The sequence below is a fragment of the Gobius niger genome (genome assembly GCF_951799975.1).
Source record: "Gobius niger genome assembly, chromosome: 15".
NCBI lineage: Eukaryota > Metazoa > Chordata > Actinopteri > Gobiiformes > Gobiidae > Gobius > Gobius niger.
The window spans coordinates 27,388,024-27,410,851 of NC_136866.1; the positions used below are offsets into that span (position 1 = coordinate 27,388,024).

A 22,828-nucleotide genomic window follows, 5' to 3' on the forward strand; every position below is an offset into this window, starting at 1 on the left:
AACTTTCCACGTTTCGTCCCAATTTTCCCCTTTTTTCTAATTTTCCACAAATTTACCCCCCAATTTTTTTTCTTCCATTTTTTTCCACATTATTTCCCTTTTTGATATTTTGGATTCCCCAAATTTTTCCCCAAATTTAACCCAATTTTTCCCACTATTTGCCCTTTTTGTTTTTTTTGTTTTTTACCTGTCTTTCACTTTTTTTTTCTTTTTAAAATTGTATAACCAACAGCATAAAAACTTGAATATAAAGATTTTGTATTTCTTTTCGGTACCTGCTTTCGACACTTTTATTTTTCCGATACCGGTAGTACCTAAACCTTCATTTTCGATACCGCACTGGTATCGTTTAACGGTGCCCAGCCCTAGACTTGCAATACATTTGTTCCCCATACTTATGTTTCAAATCAATATCTCTACATTTAAAAGGTTTCCTTATCACCTGCAGCGTCTCGCCTTCTGTAAGCTGAAACTAAATGGAACCACATTTTTGTCATTTTTTGTCAAATTTTTATCACATTTTTGTAAGTTTTTGCAACATTTTGTCATATATTTGTGTCATTTTTTCGTACATTTTTAATCAAATTTTTGTCATTTTTTGTCACATTTTCGCAATTTTTTTGTCATATTTTGTCACATTTTTGTCATTTGCTCGTCATTTTTTGTCAATTTCTTGTGACATTTTTGCCACTTTTTCATCCATTTTTCGTCACTTTTTAGCCAATGTTTTCTCACTTTTTCTCCAAACTGGAGAAAATGTTCTCGGTTCAGGTGGGAGTTATTTTTACATGAAAACTTAAAACAACAGAAAACTTGCAATACATTTGTTCCTCATACTTATGTCAGTGATCCACAGCAGAAGTTTCAAATCGATATCTCTACATTTAAAAAGTTTCCCCATCACCTGCAGCGTCTCGCCTTCTGTATTTTTGGTCAAATTCTTTATCACATTTTTGTAATTTTTTGTCACATTTTTGTAATTTTCTTGTAAAATTTTGTCATATATTTGTGTAATTTTTTCGTCATTTTTTATCAAATTTTGGTCAATTTTTGTCACATTTTGTAATTTTTTTTGTCCAATTTTTGTCATTTTTTTGTCAAATTTGTATCATTTTTTGTCACATTTTTGTCACTTGTTCATCATTTTTTAATCAAATTTTTGTCATTTTTTGTCACATTTTTGTAATTTTTTTGTCACATTTTTGTAATTTTTTTGTCACATGTTTGTAAATTTTTTGTCAATTTTTTGTCAATTTCTTGTCAATTTCTAATGACATTTTTGCCACTTTTTCATCCATTTTTCGTCACTTTTTCGTCAATGTTTTCTCACTTTTTGTCACATTTCCATCATTGTTTTCATCTCAGTTTTGTTGCTATTTTCACAGCTTTTTTCCAGAAGCTTTTGGACTGGGGTAAAGCCAAACTGGAGAAAATGTGCTCGTTTCAGGTGGGAGTTAAGGTGTCAAAAACCCTTATTTTTACATGAAAACTTAAAACGACAGAAAACTTGCAATCCATTTGTTCCTCATACCTATGTCAGTGATCTACAGCAGAAGTTTCAAATCAATATCTCTACATTTAAAAAGTTTCCCTCTCACCTGCAGCGTCTCGCCTTCTGTAAGCTGAAACAGGTTTTCAGGCATAAATCTGTCAAATGGAACCATAACAGTTTGTTCAGAGCTCGAGGGCCTCGCGCTCTGGATCAGGACGGAGCTGATTCATCGGGTTTTATGTTAAATGCAGGTTTGGCAGCAGGAGGAGGAACACGTCAGGCGGTAAAACACTCTCTGGTTCAGTTTCTCTGCAGTAAACCTCACTGTTAATCTTTAACTCCTCGATGCGTAACATTTACTGAACGTCACGGCGTCGATGAGGCTCACGTTGATCTGAAAATGAAACTAGAGGCTGCGTTAAACCACATGACGATCTGAAGAGCCTGTGGTTTAACACTGAGGTGCAGCTGAGAGGACTAGAACCACTTGGCTTGGTTTCTATATCTCTTCCTATTAACCTCTTAGCTGAGCGCATTTCGACTTTACCCAAATCTAAAAAGTTACAGCCTATAGTCCAGTGTGACGCCTCATTGAAAGCTTTTCTGTTGCATGTTTGTCATGTTTCTAATCTCATTTTTGTCGCTCTTTCTTGTTTTTTTCTTGCTTTTTCATCGCTCTTTAGTCGTGTTTTTCTCGTCTTTTTTAATAGCTTTTTTTCTATAGTCACTGCATTGTCACACATATTAACACATTGAGTTACACATTTATTACAAAACTAGACACGCTAATACACCTTATGTGTGGTTTTGTAGCTCTGTGATGAACAGAAGTGAAATAAATGACCATCAAAAACTTGTGAAGAGTCACGATCTGGACATTTCATATATTATTGCATTTCCTGTTTTTTGTTTGTTTTTTAGTCTGAGGGGGCGTGGTGTTACGTAGGGAACAGCTGCAAAGCCAACACTTCTCTCTCGCTCTCTGGAGCGTTTGACAAAGCAGAGCAGCTTCCCATGGAAAGATCGAAACAGTTGAGATTTTTAACATTCCTCTCAGTTTTTAAATGGTTAAAATCGGTCCAAGGACGACTGAGAAACATCCTGTTAAAGTCTTCAATCCAGAACCAGGCTGTTCAAATGCACACGCCATAAAGAGAGATCGAGAACACGCGTGTTTCAAAACATGTCAACAATGTTGTCATTGAAAATTGACTTGAAATTAAAATATTTAGGCATTTGCCTCTTGACATAATGATAGTGTCCGTCCGGAGAGGAGTTAATCAGAAAGGAGAGTGTTTCATAAAACATCAATTATCAATTAAAATCAGTGATATTGATCAAAACTAGCCTCGGATTTCTCAGGAATTGAGGCACATAGCATTAAACTGTTTTCACCTACGGAGAGCTTAGAGTCTCGTCTTTCAAATGAGCCACATCATGTGTCCATAACTATAACACAGAATACTCTGTGGTGCTACAAACATCATGAAAAATGGTCTGGATTGTTGGCACTCTACAGCTCAATCCCCAAAACAGCGCGGCCTCAATGTGTTAAGTTTCTGTTGCTCTTTTATTGCATTTTCATCCTCGTTTTTGTTGCTATTTTGACACTTTTTTCAAGACGCTGTCAGATTTGGGTAATGCAGAACTGGAGCAAATGCACTTGGTTAATGTGAGGGTGAAGTTGGGTGTGAAAATTGAAACTAATACAAACTGTTAAGTAGAAAGAGTAAATAATGTTTCTTTTCTGATCTCGAGTCCTCTGCTGTGGTTTCCTGTCGTGCAGAGTGTTGTGTTAAATCTCTCCTCTTTATCAGAGGCTGTTATCGCGCTGGTGCTGACAGAGAGAGAGAATAAAGGAGGTGTGGAGACAGAGGCACGTGGCCTGAGTCAGAGCGGGAGGAAAGAGTCCTGTTAAAGTTGATCGCTCAGCAAACAGAACAGCAGGAGCTGAAGCCGAGGCCGAGAGGAGGAAGTGGGAGAGGAATCTGAGGCTCACAGTCTTCTCAATGGATCAGACACGGCACGGGTTTCTTTACTAGGAGCCGGTTCACAAAGCATCAAAACCACACTTAGTTACCAAATACTGGACACATTGGACTCTGGCTCAGTGGGGAAATGTCTGACACATTAACTCTCTGACAGTAAATGACCACTGTCCACTCTGAGCCGCGTTTACTTCAGTGCTGAGGCTTTGCTTATAGAGACATGAGAGGAATTGACCTCTCACTTGGTGCTGAGAGCGGCTGACGTCGTTCCCACACATTGTTTAGCCTGAACTGAAGAGGCTCCAACGTAAACTGTTTATTTCCATTGTCCTTGACGGGACAATCGGCGGCGGAGGAAGAGGGAAGTGAAGCCAATCTGTGGAAACTAACAGATATCCACATGAGTCAAAATAACAAGAATTCAGAATATTAATCTCCACTTCGACTTAACTTACTCCGGTTTCCCTGCCACTAAAAACAGGATGAATGAGAGTGTGTTTGAGAGCGTGTGGGCGGGACAACAGATGCAAATTCGTCCATGGCTAAAATCAGCCGTGTTCATTAACGTGCACTGTCCCGACCAAACGGGGGCGAAGTTGGAAGCGACCAAGCTCTTCCACGGGCACAAAGACCAGACAGCATCAACTCTAAGCTCAGGTAAGAACATCTCTCAGAAGGGAAAAACGGTGGCCTGTTCCTTTAACTTTTCACACTCGATACCATACTGATGCTCAGCCCTAGTCCCCAGAACAGTGGTGGTTTCACTCGGGATAATTTCTCTCGAAATAAATCCGTCATGAGCTATTTTTATCCTTCATGAATTAATCTCTAATAAGCGTTTTTTTTTTGTTTTTTTTTATAAATGTATATATATATATATATATAGGCTGTATATTATTTATGTTAGTAAAAATGTGAGATTGCAGGATAAATGGAGCGAAACTAAACCTGATCTGAACAGTCTTGGTACATTTTGCAATAGAAATGTGTATAAAGTCGTGCGTAAAAGTCTCAGAGGAGACGACTTTCAGAGCGTCACCTGCTCCTCAATATCAAGATTTTTATATCAAGATTACGCTAATACAAATGTAAAGTGGAGCTTGTTATTTGCATTTGTTCAATTTTAACGGAATGTAAGAGACGGTGGGTGAACGGGACAATGTTTACCAGTTCACATCACTGCAGGACGCGCCGCCGCTACGCACATGGGGATGGAGAGGGAGGGGGAAATAGATGAGCTCGTCCTGAGACTTGCGTGAGAAGAGGAAGGATATTATTAGCCTTTAACCGCGTTTGCATCGTGGTTTTCTTCCCTGTGTTGCGGTTAGGAAAGTTAGCGAGCAAGGCAGTGATACAACTTGTAAGAGCTCATCCAAGACAAGACGCGGTGTGAAACTTTAGAGAGAGAGACCCGCGCGCTATGAAAAACAGCAGAGCTGCGTCTTTATTTTCGTTACGGCTAGACTTTCAATCCTTCAAAATGACGGACGGCCTTTGAAATTTTCCGTCAAAGTAAAAACTGTTCCGTAAATGAAGGAGAATTTTCGGTTGATGTAACCTCTGCCCCAGAATATGGAGATTTTGTCAGTATCACCCCGCCTGACTCCACACAGAAAGGCCCCGTCTCTGTCCACATATGTTGGACGTGTTGGCGTGACTGGACATTCGGACACAGCTGATGAAATGAGTTTGTCTTTTGTCCGTGTACAGTATGAGTCCCATTGAGATGAACAGGTGCAGCTCCACAGACTCCGCTCTGTTCTCTTCACCATGACCCACTTTACAACAATCGCTGTCAGTTCAGTCACAGCGCCACATTTCATCTGCCTCACCCGCAAGAAAACTCACAAAACAGTCAGGACTGACAACTAACAACTAGATTATAGTTAGAGTACAATGCATTTTCTTCAAGCATAAGCTTTGTTGTTGGTAATGGTAATGCACCCCAATCCTCTCCTCCCTCCACTGGCTTCTGTTACATTATCAAATCGAATTTAAAATGTTGTAGTTTGTTTAAAAACCCATTCATGGACATGCCCCCCATATCTGTCCGAGCTTCTGTCTATTCACCGCCCATACAGAGCCCTGCGTTCCTCAACTCAGATGGCTTAGGATGTGCCCAGGTCTCGGTCCAGGGCTAACACTGATCTACTTTAAATTCTCTAATACTGGCCTGTATTCCATTAGTGGCCGGGTCTCTAACAGGGGCCGGGTCTCTGACAGGGGCCGGGTCTCTGACAGGGGCCGGGTCTCTGACAGGGGCCGGGTCTCTGACAGGGGCCGGGTCTCTGACAGGGGCCGGGTCTCTGACAGGGGCCGGGTCTCTGACAGAGGCCGGGTCTCTGACAGTGGCCGGGTCTCTGACAGAGGCCGGGTCTCTAACAGAGGCCGGGTTCGTGGCTGTCGGAGGCAAATTAAAGCCGGTTTTAAAACAGGCCGGGGCTTTTATTAGAAACTATAGTGGTAGAAATAATCCCCATGTTAGGAATTTGTCTCATACTGGTGTAAATGAAAACTCACATGCAGGAAGTAACAAACGGGAACCCGGGCCGAGGGGGACGCTACGGAGGAGCTGATCCGAACGTAACTTTGACACAGATTTAGCCACTTTTCAAACCTCCTGTGACGATATTTGGAAACAGGGAAAACAATAAATGTTGTGTGACCCTCCAGGGTTTTAATAAAGTCTCCATCGCGTCTTCAAAGCACGTCCAGCTGCTCCGTGTGCAGGTCAGTCCCACGCCTCAAAATAACTCCTCCCATCAGCGCGAGCGTCTCGTCTTCTCTCGGGTCAGTCTCATGATCGATCACAAACACAAACGCTCCGTCTAAACTCGCCTTTTACACAAGATAACAACAAATAATCCGGTCCGAAAACTAAACAGAAACCTGCAGTGACACTGATGTCAAAGCTCCGCTAACAGCAACGAAACACTTCCTGTTGTCCCGACAAAATAAAAGGCGTCAATATTCCAGCCGCTGGGAGAGGGTTTGAAATGTTAATTAATAAATGAACCTAATATTTTAGGTGCAAATGGACACACATCTCGTTTTTCTTCATTTTCCTGGTCGTCCGTTTTGCTCAAATAGAAATAAAGGCCTGTCTCTAATTGTGGCCTGGTTCCAATAAAGGCCTGGTCCTAGATGCCCTTGAGTAAATAAAGGCCCCGGCCTATATTAGAGCATTTACGGTATTTAGTTTTGTGTGCCAGTGTTTTTGTGTCATTTTCTTCTGTGTTTTTTTATGTGAAGCATTTTGGTCTGCCAATGTGTTGTTGTAAAGTGCTGTAGAAATAAACTTTGATTGATTGTACGACAAATGTTTGCAAAACCAGTCAAGTTCAGAGGTCAACTGAGATGGGTTTTTATATTTTTAGTCTCTAATCCTGTGTATGAAGCTTCTAAACTGTAACATGTGTCAGAGACATAAGGCTGATTTATTCAGGACGTTCATGTTTAGTAGGTACTTCAGAGGGAGCTCTTGTAAAGACAAAAATCAGCAGATTCCAAAAAAGTCTATGTCTCTTATGGTTATGAAATTATATGCAAAAAGTCAACAATATCTATAATCCAATACGAGGTGTCCAAACTTTTCAACGCCATGTTTCTCCACTCCGCTTCCAATGCAAAAAAACGGGAAGTCTCCATCACTTTTGGCTTTTTGGGTCGACCTCTCGTCTAGATACAGCATGAACATTATAGACCAAAGTGACTAGTAGGAATTAAAGAGTTTCTAAACTAAGAGTCTGGAGTTCGTGTCATATCTCAAATCAACTTTTCTGTGTGAGATAGAGGAACATTTACTGACTCATTATTGTCCTGTTGAACAAAAGGACTCCAGTGTAAACATCATCTTCACAGACTGTTTACCCGCTCGCTCCTGACTGGTCTCATTGTCTCTTATTTATGAATCGTCCGCTTATGGTTTGCTAATAACCCGACACCCCGGCCCCCTGTCAACCATGTTTAATCCTCCTGTCACCGAGTCACTGAACGGAACTAAGCACCTTACGGAAACTCCTGTACGGCCACCTCTGGACACGAGCCGTTCCCAGGTCTCAGATGTTTGTGCTGTTTATATTTTCCTTCATTAATAAAGGCCTTTCAAAGGCATCAAGTTGGATTCAAACATTAAATCTAAATTCATTGGAAAATCATGACATTGCTCAACACAATTTTTACTGTACATGTTACACTGGCCTTCAGCTTTTGTCTTATTTTGGCAGGTTTTCCGCACTTTTTTGTCACATTTTTTATGTGTTTGTTGCCGTCAACTTTGATGCTTTTTTAAATCACTTTTGGGAAGTATTTTTTATGCATTTTCTGGGCTTTTTTTGTTACGTCTTCGTTGCCTGTTTTGCATTTTAGTCACTTTTTCTGTGGTCGATCGATCTACGTTCCCGCCCTCACCTATGGTCATGAGATCTGGGTAATGACCGAAAGGACAAGATCGCGAATACAAGCGGCCGAAATGAGTCTCCTTCGCAGGGCGGCTGGGGGTGAGGAGCTCAGTTACCCGGGAGGAGCTCGGAGTAGAGTCGCTGCTCCTTCAAGTCGAAAGGAGCAGCTGAGGTGGCTCAGGCATCTGTTTTAGAGCCTCCAGCAGGTGTTGTTCCAGGCATGTCCTATTGGGAAGAGGCCTTGTGGAAGACCCAGGACACGCTGGTGGGACTATGTCTCCGAGCTGGCCTGGTGTGGCCTCGGGGTCAGAACAGCTGGAGGAGGTGTGTGTGGATCGGGAAGTCTGGGCGCCTCTGCTGAGACTGCTGCCCCCGCGACCCGGCCCCGGATAAAGTGGAAGAAAATGGATGAATGGATGGATGGAGTTTTGCTGCCTGTTTATTTTCTGTAATTTATTCACGCCACTTTGATGCTTTTCCCAAGAAGCTTTTAGTTTTGGGTTAAGCCGAACTGGAGAAAATGTGCTCGGTTCAGGTGGGGGTTAAGAGGTTTTAAGCCCTTGATTTTGGCAAAATACAGTATTAAGAATGACTTTTAATGCCCCGCGGAAACTGAGAGAACAACATTGCAACGTGGTAAAACACCATAAAAAGTTATTATTTGAATAATATTTCAAATAGACCCAGGTTCAGGTCGTCGGCTGATCTCAGTCTGTGGGCAAATCGAGCCGCTGAACCAACTGCAGCGACCATCCAGGACCATCCAGGACCATCCAGGTACATCCAGGACCAGCCAGGTACATCCAGGTACAGGTCAGGCAAACCCCACGACCAATGGGCAGATAATTAACCCCTATCACTAATACAAATGACTCAATCCAACACTTGTAGAGTTGACTTTACTGAGGAGCAGGTGCTCGATCTGAGACACATCAGCTCATCCTCACTGTCCTCTCTAACACACAGACCTTGTACCTCTTGTCGGGGCTGGACGGGAGCCAGGACGGGGGCCAGGACGGGGGCCAGGCTGCGTGTATAGACTGAGCTGCAGATGGCTCGTCCCGCTGCAAACATCGGCGTCGCGTTACAGCGGCCTCTCTGTCAGCTGCTCTGAGCTCTGTGTGTTTGTGTGTGTGTGTGCTTTGTACACGCCACGCACACGCCACACGCACACGCCTCACGCACGCGCTAACGGGACGACACCCGACCCACAGGAGGATGGAGTTACAGCTACAGTCAGGCAGCGTCACGGGAGGAGGACATGACAGGGTCGCAGGTGAAATCGCAATGTGATCAGTCGCAATTAGCATCCCCTTAAATAGACTATATTTACTGAAGGAAACTTTTTCCTTCTGCATTACTGAGCACTCAATCTATTTGGTTTTCTCATGTTCTTCAAAAATCATTGTAAAAAGGTCTAATTTGTTTTCTCAATATTCACAGTCAAATGATAAAACTATGTATCAACAATATACATTTCCTGACTGGAATCGGCCCATTAACATCATGTTACACACTGTCGGTTTCTGCCTTAACCCCTTAACTCCCACCTGAACCGAGCACATTTTCTCCAGTTTGGCTTTACCCCAGTCCAAAAGCTTCGGGAAAAAAGGTGTGAAAATAGCAACAAAACTGAGACGAAAACAATGATGGAAATGTGACAAAAAAGTGACTAAAAATGGATGAAAAAGTGGCACAAATGTCACAAGAAATTGACAAAAAATGGACGAAAAATGACAAAAATGTGACAAAAAAATTACAAAAATGCGACAGAAAATTGACGAAAAATGGATAAAAAATTGACGAAAAAATGACACAAATGTGACAAAATGTTACAAAAAAAATTACAAAAACATGACAAAAATTTGACAAAAAATATGATAAAAAATGACGAGAAAAATGACAAAAAAGTTACAAAAATGAGTTGAACACCCAAGGAAAAAATGATGGGAAAAAAATCTGATGACGTGAGGAAAAAGATCCTCTCGGTTCAGGCGGGAGTTAAGAGGTTAAACAACACAATAAAGCACAAACAACGTTAAAACTGGCCTTTAAAATTCCTCTGCATATATGAGTCAAGCACAAACAGAGACTATACAGTTGGCTTTGATCTCATTTCATTTTGTTGAGAATCTTCAGAGAAAAACACGGCTTCATATCCGATGCTAACCGATGCACGTAAACGAATGGGAGCCGCTAAGCTAACGCTAGCCACATTAGCAAATTCTACTTTTTCATCAGAACGGCTGATTATTTCAACACACCAGCAGCATTTCAACAATGTTTATTTTATTCCGGGTTTAAGTGAGTACTTTTAGCTGTAGTCTAAGTTTTGAGCTGCAGGTTCTTTCTGCGGCCTCTGGGATCGAGCTGGAGGACGGGTCAACAGAGGATGGGAAACAAAGTATCGATATCTGCTCAAATGAATATCTCGCTTTGATAGGCAACCACTTTCAGAATCGATTTAGTATTGAGGACTAGATGTTTTTGACAACCCTAGTTACAATAAACAACTCACATAGACTGAACAAAACCTAAAGGCAGCGCGGTGGTACATGGGTTAGTGCTCGTGCTTCACAGCTAGAAGGTTCCAGGTTCGATTCTCATCTGGACGCGGCCTTTCTGTGTGGAGTTTGCAAGTTCTCCCAGTGTCTGCGTAGGTTTACTCTGGGTTTCCCCACTACAAAAAACATGTACAATGTACACCACGATGAAAGAGAGAGTGTTTGAGAGTACGAGTGGGGACAACAGATATAAATTAGGCAAAGGCTACAATCCGGCGTGGCATGTTTACATATATGTTCATATAATGTTCATTAACATGCACTGTCCCGACCAAACAAATAAAATAATCCCCGTTTGACATAATGACCACGGTCGATGGGGGAAATCATGGCTGATTTACAGACTCCCCCTCCCCAGCTCTGACGAAGCAAGTTTCTGGAAAGGGCATAAGGGCGGGATCTTCACTGTAGACTCGGCCCTCGGTGTAGGTCGCGCTGCTCCAAAGCTAACAGTCCGACCCTCATTAGTGTTAGAGGATAACATTAAATTGCTATTTATCAGGCTGGGTCAGGCTGTACAGTCGTACTATCTCTGTCATGGCCTTGATTGTGGGGCTCAGACTCTTGCGTATGACGCTCTGAGAGGGGATTTATCCCATTTCTGTGGAAGCACAGACAGACATGATAAGACTCGCACAATGTCACGAGTTCATGTCTCCGGGTCCCGCACCGATGGTAAATAAACTTCTGCATAAGACATCCAGACTGCTGCCTGTTTTTCATCTATCCTCTCGAACACCATTGTTATTTCTCTAACAATTTGTGCAAGATTTCGGAAAAATGTTCTTGCGAAAACCAGCCTGGTCCCTTTAACTGTAACTAACCCGGCGTTATCACAGGAGGAATATCTAGCTGTAGAAAGTTAAATCAGGCACCAGGTTCTAAAGTTGTTTTTAACTTCTCTAAAAGTGCAGTACATTCCAATGGGAGACTAGCGGCTAAATGGAAGTACTACAGTAATGACAGAGCAACAGAGGCCTCTAGTGTCGTCATCACAAAGCAGAGTAGTCAGCGACCATTGGTTTTATTATAATTTAAACTCTGAGGCACACGGACTGAATGAAAGTCCTCTATTCAGTCAGTGTGAGCCTGAGTGTCAAAGCTCAGTGTGGAGCCGTTTACATCCGAGCGTTCACAAACAAGGCAGAAAACCCTTTTGTAACGAGGTAAAGGCTCCGTCTTATCAGCGCCAGGACGAAGCCAAGGTTAAGTTACTGATCGACCGATAGCGTCCGCACAAAGACGGCAGGTCCAGGGGCCGACGTCCACACATGACAACAACAAAAGCACTGGTTTCAGCAAAAAAACTAAAAAATATGCAGAAAAATGCCCAGGACTAAACCAAGACCAAACCAAGATCAAAGCAGGGACAAACCAGCACCAGATCCGTCCTAAACAAACAGTATTGAACTTCTCGTTTGAAAAAGGGAAATGCTTCTGTCGCGTTGACCTTTGCTCTGAGTGGAAGCTCATAAACAACATCGTGATTACTGTTCCAACGCCTGGATAAAGGAACAACAAAAGAGGACTAAACCAGGCTGTGAAACTAAAGCAGGACAGAAAACCAGGCCAGTCAAAGATAGATGGAAGTGAGAGGATTTTAGGGCAGAATCAGTAATAAAGGAAGGACTCAAACAGGTCAACCCGGCCTGGTTCAGTCAAAACAAAACCAGAGCTAAGCGAGAAAAGACAAAGGCATGAACCAGAACTAAAACAGCACATAATCAGGTCTAAAGAAAGATTTAACCTGGACTTAAGTAGGACTAAACCTGGACAACAGAGGTCAAAACTACAGGCATAAACCAGGACTAACCCAGTTCTGAATCAAGTCTAAACAAACATGAATATAACCTTGACTAAAGCAAAACAAAACTAAACCAAGGTCTATCAACAAGGACGAAAGTCTGGGGCTGCAGGATGTTGAAGTAACTTGTGATACAGCGGTGCAATGTTACGATATCATTGCGTTATTTTACCAAACCCTTTTCAAGACATGTTCCATTCAAATTAAACCCAGATCACAGTTTAGTTTAGTTCAGCTCGCAGAAGTCATCGGCGAGAGATCAGAGGAATAGTGTCAAAACCAGACTTAGAGAGACTTCGGCGTCTCCAGCAGGTTAGACTAACGGTGGTCAGAATCAGAATCGTTTTTATTGCCATTGTTTGCAAACAGGTTCACAAACCAGGATTTTGTCTCGGTGAAGTCGTGCAACATTAAACATAAAAACATATAACGCGGAGTTTAGATAAAACTGACCAGAACCGGGAAATACGACCATATTAGTCCAGCGCTCCGGTGTCTGCACTGGCTTCCTGTCGCTCAGAGTGTACGAATCTTTTCTTGGTACTTTAGCCTCTTACCCCTCGCCTTAACCAAGCGCATGTTCTCCAGTTCAGCTTTGACCAAATCTAAAAGCCTCTCCGCTGGAGCTTACAGCCTATATGCCAGTGTTAACACCTCATTTGAAAGCTAAGACCTCCAAAACAGACTTTTTTTGTTCACGTGCACGCCATGTTTTTGTCACATTTTTGTCTCTTTTATGTCTTGTTTTCTCAGTTCTTCTGTCTTGTTTTTGTCATTTTTTTATCGCTTTTATTCCTTGCTTTTTAACGCTTTATTGTCATGTTTTCGCTGTCTTCTAGGCGCTTTTTTTTTATCGTGTTACTGTTGCTTTTCCGGTTAAGAGGTTACCACCAAAGTCCTTCTCTGACAGGTTAGAGCCGTGTATGAACCATCTCGGGCCCTGAGAACCTCAGGGAGGGGTCTCCTGGTGGTTCCAGAGTCAGGACTAAACACGGTGAGGCTAAAGCTAAAATCTGGAACAGTCTTCATGAGGATGTGAGACAGGCCTCAACTCTGACAATGTTCAAATCCAGGCTGAAAACAGTTCTTTTTGAAAGTATTTCATCTGCGCTCTGGCCTTTTACTGTTATTCATTAGTCTTTATCTTTATGTTTTATGGAGTGATTTAACCTTATTCTTGTACTTTTACGCAACTGTGAAGCACTTTGAGTTGCCTTGTGGATGAATTGTGCTCTACAAATAAACTTGCCTTTGTTTTTGTCTCGTTTTGACGAACACAATGGAATACACCGATTCAAATTGAAACGCGGTTTAGTCAAATACCGCAATAATTATCGACATCGTAATATTTTACACTTTTATCGCAATATCATGCATCTCTTCCCTCCCACATAGACTTTACCAGGACTGAACAACCCGGGACAATAGTTACCGCCAGCGTCACCGCGTACGTTCTCTTAGTTAAACAGACTTAATGCCCGCTCGTGCGTCCCACCTGTGCGCCCCCGTGGCCTCGCCGGTGGACAGGAGCTCCTGGTTGCTGTGGTACCCGGTTAAAACCACTCCCTGCGTCTGCTGCTGCTGCCTGTTCATGTTTCTCCTCTGTCTTCTCCCGTCCTTCCTGTTTCTGGAAACGATGTCTTCTCTAGTCGTGTCTGTCCTCTCGCGCTCCCATCGCTTCTTCTTCTGCTTCTTCTCCTTCTTCTTCCTCGCGCTGCCTTCGTGCACAGTTCATGGTTAGAAAACAAGTTGTCCGAGAAAAGGGGTGAAAAGTCAGCGCTGTCCCGGGACTGGAGCGGGTCTGAAGTAGCGGATCGTCGACATCTCTCCTCTGTCCAAACAGTTACGCACGACTTCTCTCTCTCTCTCCGAGACTGGGCTGCGCCGCGGGACGTGGGCGGGGTTATCAGACACGAGCCTGCCCCGCGATTGGATAAGAAACTCCGGGGGAAAGTTTAGAAAATAAAGAGTCGATGCACTGGCGCCCTCTGCTGGCAAAAGGCGACTATTGCACAGTAAAGAAAGTAGCCGCAGGGGAGAGTGTGGGCCCAGCCAGTAAGTATAGCTTCATCTCTTAGCCCCCACCTGAACCGAGCACATTTTCTCCAGTTTGGCTTTACCTAAATCTAAAAGTTACTTGAAAAAAGCCTCAAAATGGCGAAAACGAGGATGAAAACGCAACAAAAACACCAGTAAAAATGAAAAGGAAAAAAAAGTGACAAAAAACTTGATGAAAAGCGACAATAGTACAACAAGAAATTAAAAGAAAAAAACGTCAAAAATGAGTTTTGTAGGTCTTAGCTTTCAAATGCAGCGTCATATTGTTGCTCTCCAGTCGATAAGCTTTTAGATTAGGGAAAAGCCGAACTGGAGAAAAGGTGCTCAGGTCCTCTTTACCACCCTCCAAAACAGAATGCATTCTCTCCTCTTTGCCGATAGGCCAGTGTAATGCCTCATTTGAAAGCTAAGATCCACAATACCAGTCATTTTTTCCCGTATTTTTTTCCATCTCTTTTGTCACTTTTTTTGTCACATTTTTGTAGTTTTCTTGTCATTTTTGTATCACTTTTTTGTCACTTTTTTTGTTTAATTTTGTCACTTTTTTTTGCATTTTTGTCAATTTTTTTATCACTTTTTTGTTGAATTTTTGTTTATTTTTTGTCACTTTCTTGTTGCATTTTTGTCGATTTTTTTAACCATTTTTTTGTTGCATTTTTGTCAATTTTTTGTAATTTTTGTCACTTTTTTTTAGCATTTTGTTGATTTTTTTGTCACTTTTTGATGCTTGTTTTGTTGCGTTTACATCCTTGTTTTCCGTTGCATTTTAATGCCAAGCTTTTAGATTTGAGTAAAGCTGGAAAATGAACAAAAACTTGAAAATGTTGTCGGTTCAGGTGGGGGTGAAGAGGTTAAAGGGACTACACACAGTTTAAAAATGTTCAAACTAAGTATTTCCCTCCCTCTACATCAGGCAACGTCAGGCCTAGGGGCCAAATCCGGCCCTCCAGCATAAAACTTCTGGCTCCAAAGATGAATTTAATAAACATTGTTAAAGTCGGGGGAGTGGGGGAATATGAGCCCCTTTTTGCTTTGGCGATTAGGGTGTAAAAACAGTGTAATGTAAATACAAAATATTACTGTTCATATACATTTTGGATTAGAAAATCGCCTGGAGTTTGTTTTTAAATCTCTTAACCCCCACTGAACCGAGCACATTTTCTCCAAAATCCTGCACTGTCGCTTCAATAAAGTAGTGAGGATAAAAATGACCAACTTGCATCTAGTCTCTTTAAGGCGGGGGGATAAGAGGTCAAGTCTATTTTGAAAGGGAAATATTTTTATTATAGATTTGATCTTGCCATGATTTGGACTTGCCAGACAAAAATTAAAAAAAAAAATGGCCGTAAAATAATTTGGCCTGATCATAAAACGATGGTCCATGTTTTTTGTGATGTTAGTTGGTCATTTTGTAAAGGGAAATACATAGTTCAGGCCAGCCCTCACACCTGCGCAAGCAAACTGAGCAGTGCGGCCTGATGACATCATCACACAGCGCCGCTTGTTTTTGAGCCATGAAATGCAAAGGGAAAATAATCCCAGCTGTATAAAAAATAATGTAATGTTCGATTATGCTAATTCAATAATCGTTTAGTGTAATAATTGAAATCGTAATTGAATTTCTATTAATCACTTTTGGGCGCCTTTATCAGACAGTCATGGTTCATATGTGCTGAGAGAGAAGACGCTGTGATTACACAAAGTATGTGTTTTGACAGTTACCACAATAGAACAGCATCAGCTCAGTTTTAAATTATACTTTACAATGTTGTGATGTTATTGGAGGTGGGCAATATATCATCTAAAAGATAATATCGGAATTGATGTTTGAAAGATATGAAAATGTACAATAAAGAGTTTATCTCCAATGTCTCCCGAAAAAAAGTGTGAGAATGGGGGAAGAAATCATAAAAAACGCGAACAAATGGAGAAAAAAAAGTTAAAGCAGTACTAAGTAACTCTTGCCCCTAGAGGCCAAAAGCGCAACTGCAGGTGTCGTAGCAAGTTACGATTTTTTAACTCATTAACCCCTTAACTCCCACCTGAACCGAGCATATTAAGATGTAAACAAATTTGATGACTTGAGGAAAAAGATCCATTTAGATGAGTTTTGCAGATCTTAGCTTTCAAATGAGGCGTTACACTGGCCTACAAGATTTGGTAAAGCTGAACTGGAGAAAATGCTCTCGGTTCAGGCGGGAGTTAAGAGGTTAATTGTCCGTGAGAGTAAATACTACGCTGACAGAAAGGGCGAAGGGAGAGAGGGATATTGTACATCCAATTACACAATGGAAATATTGGCTGTAAATACTGTTTAAAGTGACGCTAAACCCGCACTTAGCCTGTTAGCTTCTTCTTCGTGATTCCATTAGTGTGTATTGGGGCCTCCGGTCCGGTGGCAGTCAAGTTGCAAACATGGTTTTCTGGCCAGAGACACCAGGGGGAGATGAAAGACCCTCCAATCATCCCAATAACACTTGTATTACCCCCAGAGGGTCTACGGGAAGGATTTATAAAGGTAAACAAATTACTTACTATTGCTTTAAATTGCAAAATAAAAATTAAAATTAAAATTAAAAATAAAATAAAATAAAATAAAATAAAATAAAATAAAATAAAATAAAATAAAATAAAATAAAATAAAATAAAATAAAATAAAATAAAATAAAATAAAATAAAATAAAATAAAATAAAATAAAATAAAATAAAATAAAATAAAATAAAATAAAATAAAATAAAATAAAATAAAATAAAATAAAATAAAAATAATAAATAAAAAATAAATAATAAATAAAAAAATAAAAAAATCAAATCAAATCAAATCAAATCAATTCAATTCAATTCAATTCAATTCAATAAAACAATGGGGGGAAATTTGGAAAGAAAATGGGAAAAGTGATTTTTTTTTTCTGAAGCCTGTCCAGGACAATTTTACTTTGAGCGACAAAGCGGTGTAGATGTTTGTACAACCTGACAGTTTGCGGTATTAATTTTTGTCAATATCGGCCACTCTTAGACGTCATGTGAACCGATACTTTGAAAACAACAAACCCTCCTGTCTCCGTGTGATCTTCTGTTAAAGCTTCTAACTCCACAGTCTGCTTCTGAAAAGCTTTGACGCAGATCATTCTAGTGCAGCTCTAGAATAAACAGAATTGTCTCTTACCTGAGCTGAAGACAGGCCGTCCTGAACATCGCTGTCCCGCGTCTGTGCCCATTCAGCCTGTCCCGCGTCTGACCTCGTGTCCACGAGCAAAACACTAGCAAATCCACCACACGCAGAGAGCAGGGTTAATCCCACAGGTCAATCTACTCCTCCATCTGCCCAGGGGAGTCCACGCTGTGACCTCACCACGAGGCCAGAGGGATGGACTTTTAACCCCTTAACTCCCACCTGAACCGAGCACATTTTCTCCAGTTTGGCTTTACCCCAGTCCAAAAGCCTCTGGAAAAAAGGTGTGAAAATAGCAACAAAACTGAGACGAAAACAATGATGGAAATGTGACAAAAAAGTGACGAAAGATTGATGAAAAGGTGGCAAAAATTTGACAAAAATTTGACCAAAAAATTACAAAAATGTGACCAAAAAATGACCAAAATGTAGCAAAAAAAATTACAAATATTTGATAAAAAATTGACAAATAAGTGAAAAAATGTGACAAAAAATGACAAAAATGTGACAAAAATGTGATAAAAATTTGACAAAAAAATCACCAAAAAAAAAAGACAAAAAAATCACCAAAAAAAAAAGACAAAAAATGTGACAAAAATGTGATAAAAAATGGACGAAAAAATGACAAAAATGTTACAAAAATGAGTTGAATACCCAACAAAAAAATGATGGAAAAAAAAGCTGATGACGTGAGGTAAACAATCCTCTCGGTTCAGGCGGGGGTCAAGAGGCTAAAGGTCTGTTTAAAAATACTCAAATGTACCAAATGTATCTTTCATGTCCAGTATCTTAAAGGCCTGATTATACAGAGGTCACTTTCTTCTTTTCTGTTTATGTATGTAATATGTCAGGTCTCTTCTAATAGACAACTCTTCTAATAAAACTAAAAACATTTGATTTGACTCTCCTACAGATGTAGTTTTCACTTAAAAAGTTCCATAATGCACCTTTAAACTTTGAACTCCCCTTTGAATATTTTCTACAGCAAATACAACAAATGCAGTACTTTCACGTAAGTAATAACTTGACTGAGCTGCCTTTACTTTTATTGGAGTAACTCCAGTATCTTGTGTATTAATATGGATTAGGCATAGCCTTGTATATGTAGTAAACGTGTTTAACCTCTTAACCCCTGGCTAAACCGAGCACATTTTCACAGCCTATTGGCCAGAGTAACGCCTCATTTGAAAGCTAAGACCTACAAAAAGCTTCTTCCTTGTTTTTGTTGCGTTTTTCTAATCATCAAGAGGTTAATTCAGCTGAAGTGCTTTAAAAGTACATTATTGTTTTGGTGAAAACGGTGTATTTCATTCGTGATCAATAGAGGGCGCCATTTACCTTCATGTTGAGGATGAAGCTCTGTCAGATTCTCTGCAGGCCTGGACTCCAGTGTTTTCTAGGTTTCAAGATTGATTTTGTTTTCCTGAAGGACTTTTGTCTTGGACATGACATAATATATAATTGACGTAAGAGTTTCCCTCCTTTCAATGAAATGAAATAAACACATCACAGTCTTGACTTGTTGAATGTTTAAACCTCATAAACAGTGAGAGTTCAGGGACGGACTCTGGAAGAGCAGGGCCACCGGTCTGACCTCTCCATTATCTCCTCTCACCCCCCGCCTGAACCGAGCTTTACCTAAATCTAAAAGCTTAAAAGAAAAGCACCAGCGACGAAAACGAGGATGAAAACAGAACAAAAATGTGCCGGAAAAGCAACAAAAAAGTGACAAAACATGACAACAGAGCAACGAAAAAAAGCAATGAAAAATCAACAAAAAAGCCATAATAACAAAACAAAACAAAGCAACAAAAAAGTATTGAAAAACCAACGAAAACATGACAAAAAAAGAGAAAAAAGAGACGAAAACATGACAACAAAGCAATGAAAAAAAGTAATGAAAAAGCAACAAAAACATGACAAAAAAAAGAGAAAAAAGAGAAGAAAACATGACAACAAAGCAATGAAAAAAAAGTAATGAAAAAGCAACAAAAAAGTGACAAAAAAATATCACAACAAAGCAACAGAAAAAAACAATGAAAAATCAACAAAAAAGCCAGAAAAACACAACAAAAATGTGCTGGAAAAGCAATGAAAAAGCAACAAAAACATGACGAAAAAAGAGACAAAAAAGAGACAAAAAAGACAAAAATAGAGACGAAAACATGACAACAAAGCAATGAAAAAAAGTAATGAAAAAGCCACAAAAAAGCCACAAAAACACAACAAAAATGTGCCGGAAAAGCAACAAAAAAGTGACAAAACATGACAACAAAGCAATGAAAACGCAATGGAAAAACAAAAAAAAACATGACAAAATAGTGACAAAACATGACAACAAAGCAATGAAAAAAGCAATGGAAAAACAAAAAAAAACATGACGAAAAAAGAGACAAAAAAGAGACAAAGAAAAGACAAAAAAGAGACGAAAACATAACAAAGCAATGAAAAAAATTAATGAAAAAGCAACAAAAACATGACAAAAAAAGAGACAAAAAAGAGACAAAGAGAAGACAAAAAAGAGACGAAAACATGGCAACAAAGCAATGAAAAAAAGCAATGAAAAAGCCACAAAAAAGCCACAAAAACACAACAAAAATGTGCCGGAAAAGCAAGGCAAAAGTGACAAAAAAGTTGACAAAAACACGACAACAAAGCAATGAAAAAAGCAATTAAACCCCCCCCCAAAAAAGCAATAATAACACACAACAAAAAAGTCACAAAAAGAGCAATGATAAAGCAACAAAAAACATGACAAAAATGCGGCGACAACGTGACAAAAAGCTTCAATCACTTTTGTGGGTCTTAGCTTTCAAATGAGGCGTTACACTGTTGCTCGTCGGTCAAGAAGCTTTTTAGATTTGGGCAAAGCCAAACAGGAGAAAATGCACTCGGTTAAGGCGGGGGGGTCAGAGGTTAAAATATGTCATGTGGAAGGTCAACCTAAAGAGTGAATATGTGACAAAACCAACTTTTTTTCTGCTGATAAACTGCAGGAAATGAGTCTCACTATTCCAGTGCACTAGAATTCACAAATCCAACAGTTTCTCTTTCATTTCAGTTTCTCTTTAACTCCTCCAGTTCTCAGCAGTGACGGCATCTCTCAGCTGCTCACAGTTCTGCAGAAATTCTTAGAGAGGGTGAGATGAAAAGACAGGTTTAAAGTTTCAAAAATGACTCGAGTGCCAGATTTACAGTGTGAACAACATCAGCACATGGGAATCAAGGGCCCCGGAGGGAATCGGACGGGCTTTAAGACGGTTTGTGCATAAAAAGGATCAAACTTGAGTGGTTTAAACTTTAGGGGATAAAAATCTGTTAAAAAATGTAAAAATCCTTTGAAAGTACGAGTTCTCATGTAAAGTAACTCCAACATGGCTGTGTTGCTCCCTGCTCTTTCCCCATGTTTATTCATTCACAAATACTGACATGTTTGGTATCCACGTGTAGCACGAAAGGCTGTGACCGAGATGACGCTGTAATCCAAGTATGGGCATTTCCTTTGTGGGAGACAGCAGCGGCTAAAGACAGGAGGAACATACACAGACTTATCAATATCTAATTCATAGCCTGATTTATTGAGCTTTGAACAGCAAAAACAGTGGTGCAATTTGAGCAGAAAATCCAAAATCTCCTCTGGAAAACAGTCTTTGTAGCTAAGACATAAACAACAGGTGGGGTTAGCCTCTTAATCCCCCCCTGAACTGAGCCCATTTCCTCCAGTTTGGCTTCACTCAAATCTAAAAGCCTCCTGAAAAAAGTGTCAAAAGAGAGACGAAAATGAGATAAAAACAAGGATGAAAATGCAACAAAAGAGCGAGAAAATGTGTGATAAACGCAATGAAAAAAAAGTGTTTAAAAAGTGACGACAATGCGAGTGATCCGTTCAGATGAGTTTTGTAGATTTGGGTAAAGCTGAACTGGAGAAAAAGCATATGGGGTGAAGTGTTAAGAGGTAAAATGTCAAAAGTAAGTCCTTAAAGCAGTACTAAGTAACTCTTGCCCCTAGAGGCCATAAGCGACACTGCAGGTGTCGTAGCAAGTTTACTCATTAATCGTCCGTGAGAGTAAATACTACGCTGACAGAAAAGACAAAGGGACAGAGGGATATTGTTCATCCAATTACACAATGGAGATCATTTTTTTCACTCAAACTTTGCTGTAAATACTGTTTAAGTGACGCTAGCCCACAGTTAGCTTTGCCCGTTAGCCTGTTAGCTTATGCATTACTGTTGTGCATAAAATCGAACAGAGAAACAAACAAGCATTTGTATTTACAAATTACCACATTTTTTATTTTAGTAAAGAAGAAAAAATATGTGTACTGTATATGTGTGTAATATGTATAAGTATATATATAATATGTTGTATATATTTGTTTTTTGTAACGTCTTTGATGGGTAGATGTTGTTTTGTTGTTTTGTAAATAGGGCAACATTTTCAGTACATACTTTTTGTTTTATGTTTTGTAACCGAATAAACCTTCATTCATCAGCTTCTTCTTCGTGATTCCATTAGTGTGTATTGGTGACTCCGGTCCGATGACAGTCAAGTTGCAATTGTTGTTTTCTGTCCACAGACACCAGGGGGAGATGAAAGACCCTCCAATCCTCCCATTAACTCTTGTATTACCCCCAGAGGTACGGAAAGGATTTATTAAGGTAAACACGTTACTTAGTTCTGCTTTAAAAGTCCTTAAAAAGCATTGAATTGGATTCAAACTGGCATTAAATAGGAATTTCTTCGAGACAGATCCTGCTCGATTACATTTTTACTGCATATATTTGTCAAAAACTATGGTCCAAAACTAAATCAGCTGCAGTATTGACTGACATTTTACACCGCTGTGTCAGATTTGGTTTTGAATATAAACATTTCCTCTCATTCCTCCATTTGATTGAACGTTTATGAATCTTTAGAAGTGAAATATGCATTTGTAGCATTGGGAAATAAAGGATTCAGGCATCAAAAAGGCCTGTAGAAACCGACCAACAAAATAAAAGCATACATTTAGACCTGGCTCCATCCATTATATAGATTTCACTGCAGAAAATGCCCTTTTCATACATAAAGTCCCTGATTTCTATATGAAAACGTAAAATGACAGAAAACTTGCAACCCATTTGTGTCTCGTATCCATGTCTTTAATCCACAGCTACAGTTTCAAAGTAATATCTCGTAAGTTAATATTTTCCCCCATTGACCTGCAGCGTCGCGCCACGTGACAAAAACACATTTGGTTTCCTGGTTCCTGGTGCAGTTTTGGGGAAAGCCCCTTGATCTGACTCTCAGCTCCACAGAATCCATCTTTAAGTGAAAGTGTGAAGAACTTCCTCCATGGGCTGAAACA

The 22,828-nt window shown here is 40.1% G+C and overlaps 1 protein-coding gene across 1 annotated transcript in view; it reads right to left on the reverse strand.

Annotated features, from left to right (window-relative positions):
- Positions 1-14,107, reverse strand: part of arhgap18 (Rho GTPase activating protein 18) — a 41,435-nt gene extending 27,328 nt beyond the window's left edge. Inside the window, exon 1 of the mRNA XM_079572719.1 lies at positions 13,744-14,107. Coding sequence (XP_079428845.1) covers positions 13,744-13,841 — 98 coding nt within the window. The 5' untranslated portion in view covers positions 13,842-14,107. The remainder of the gene's footprint in view (positions 1-13,743) is intronic.
- Positions 14,108-22,828: the final 8,721 nt, after the last annotated feature.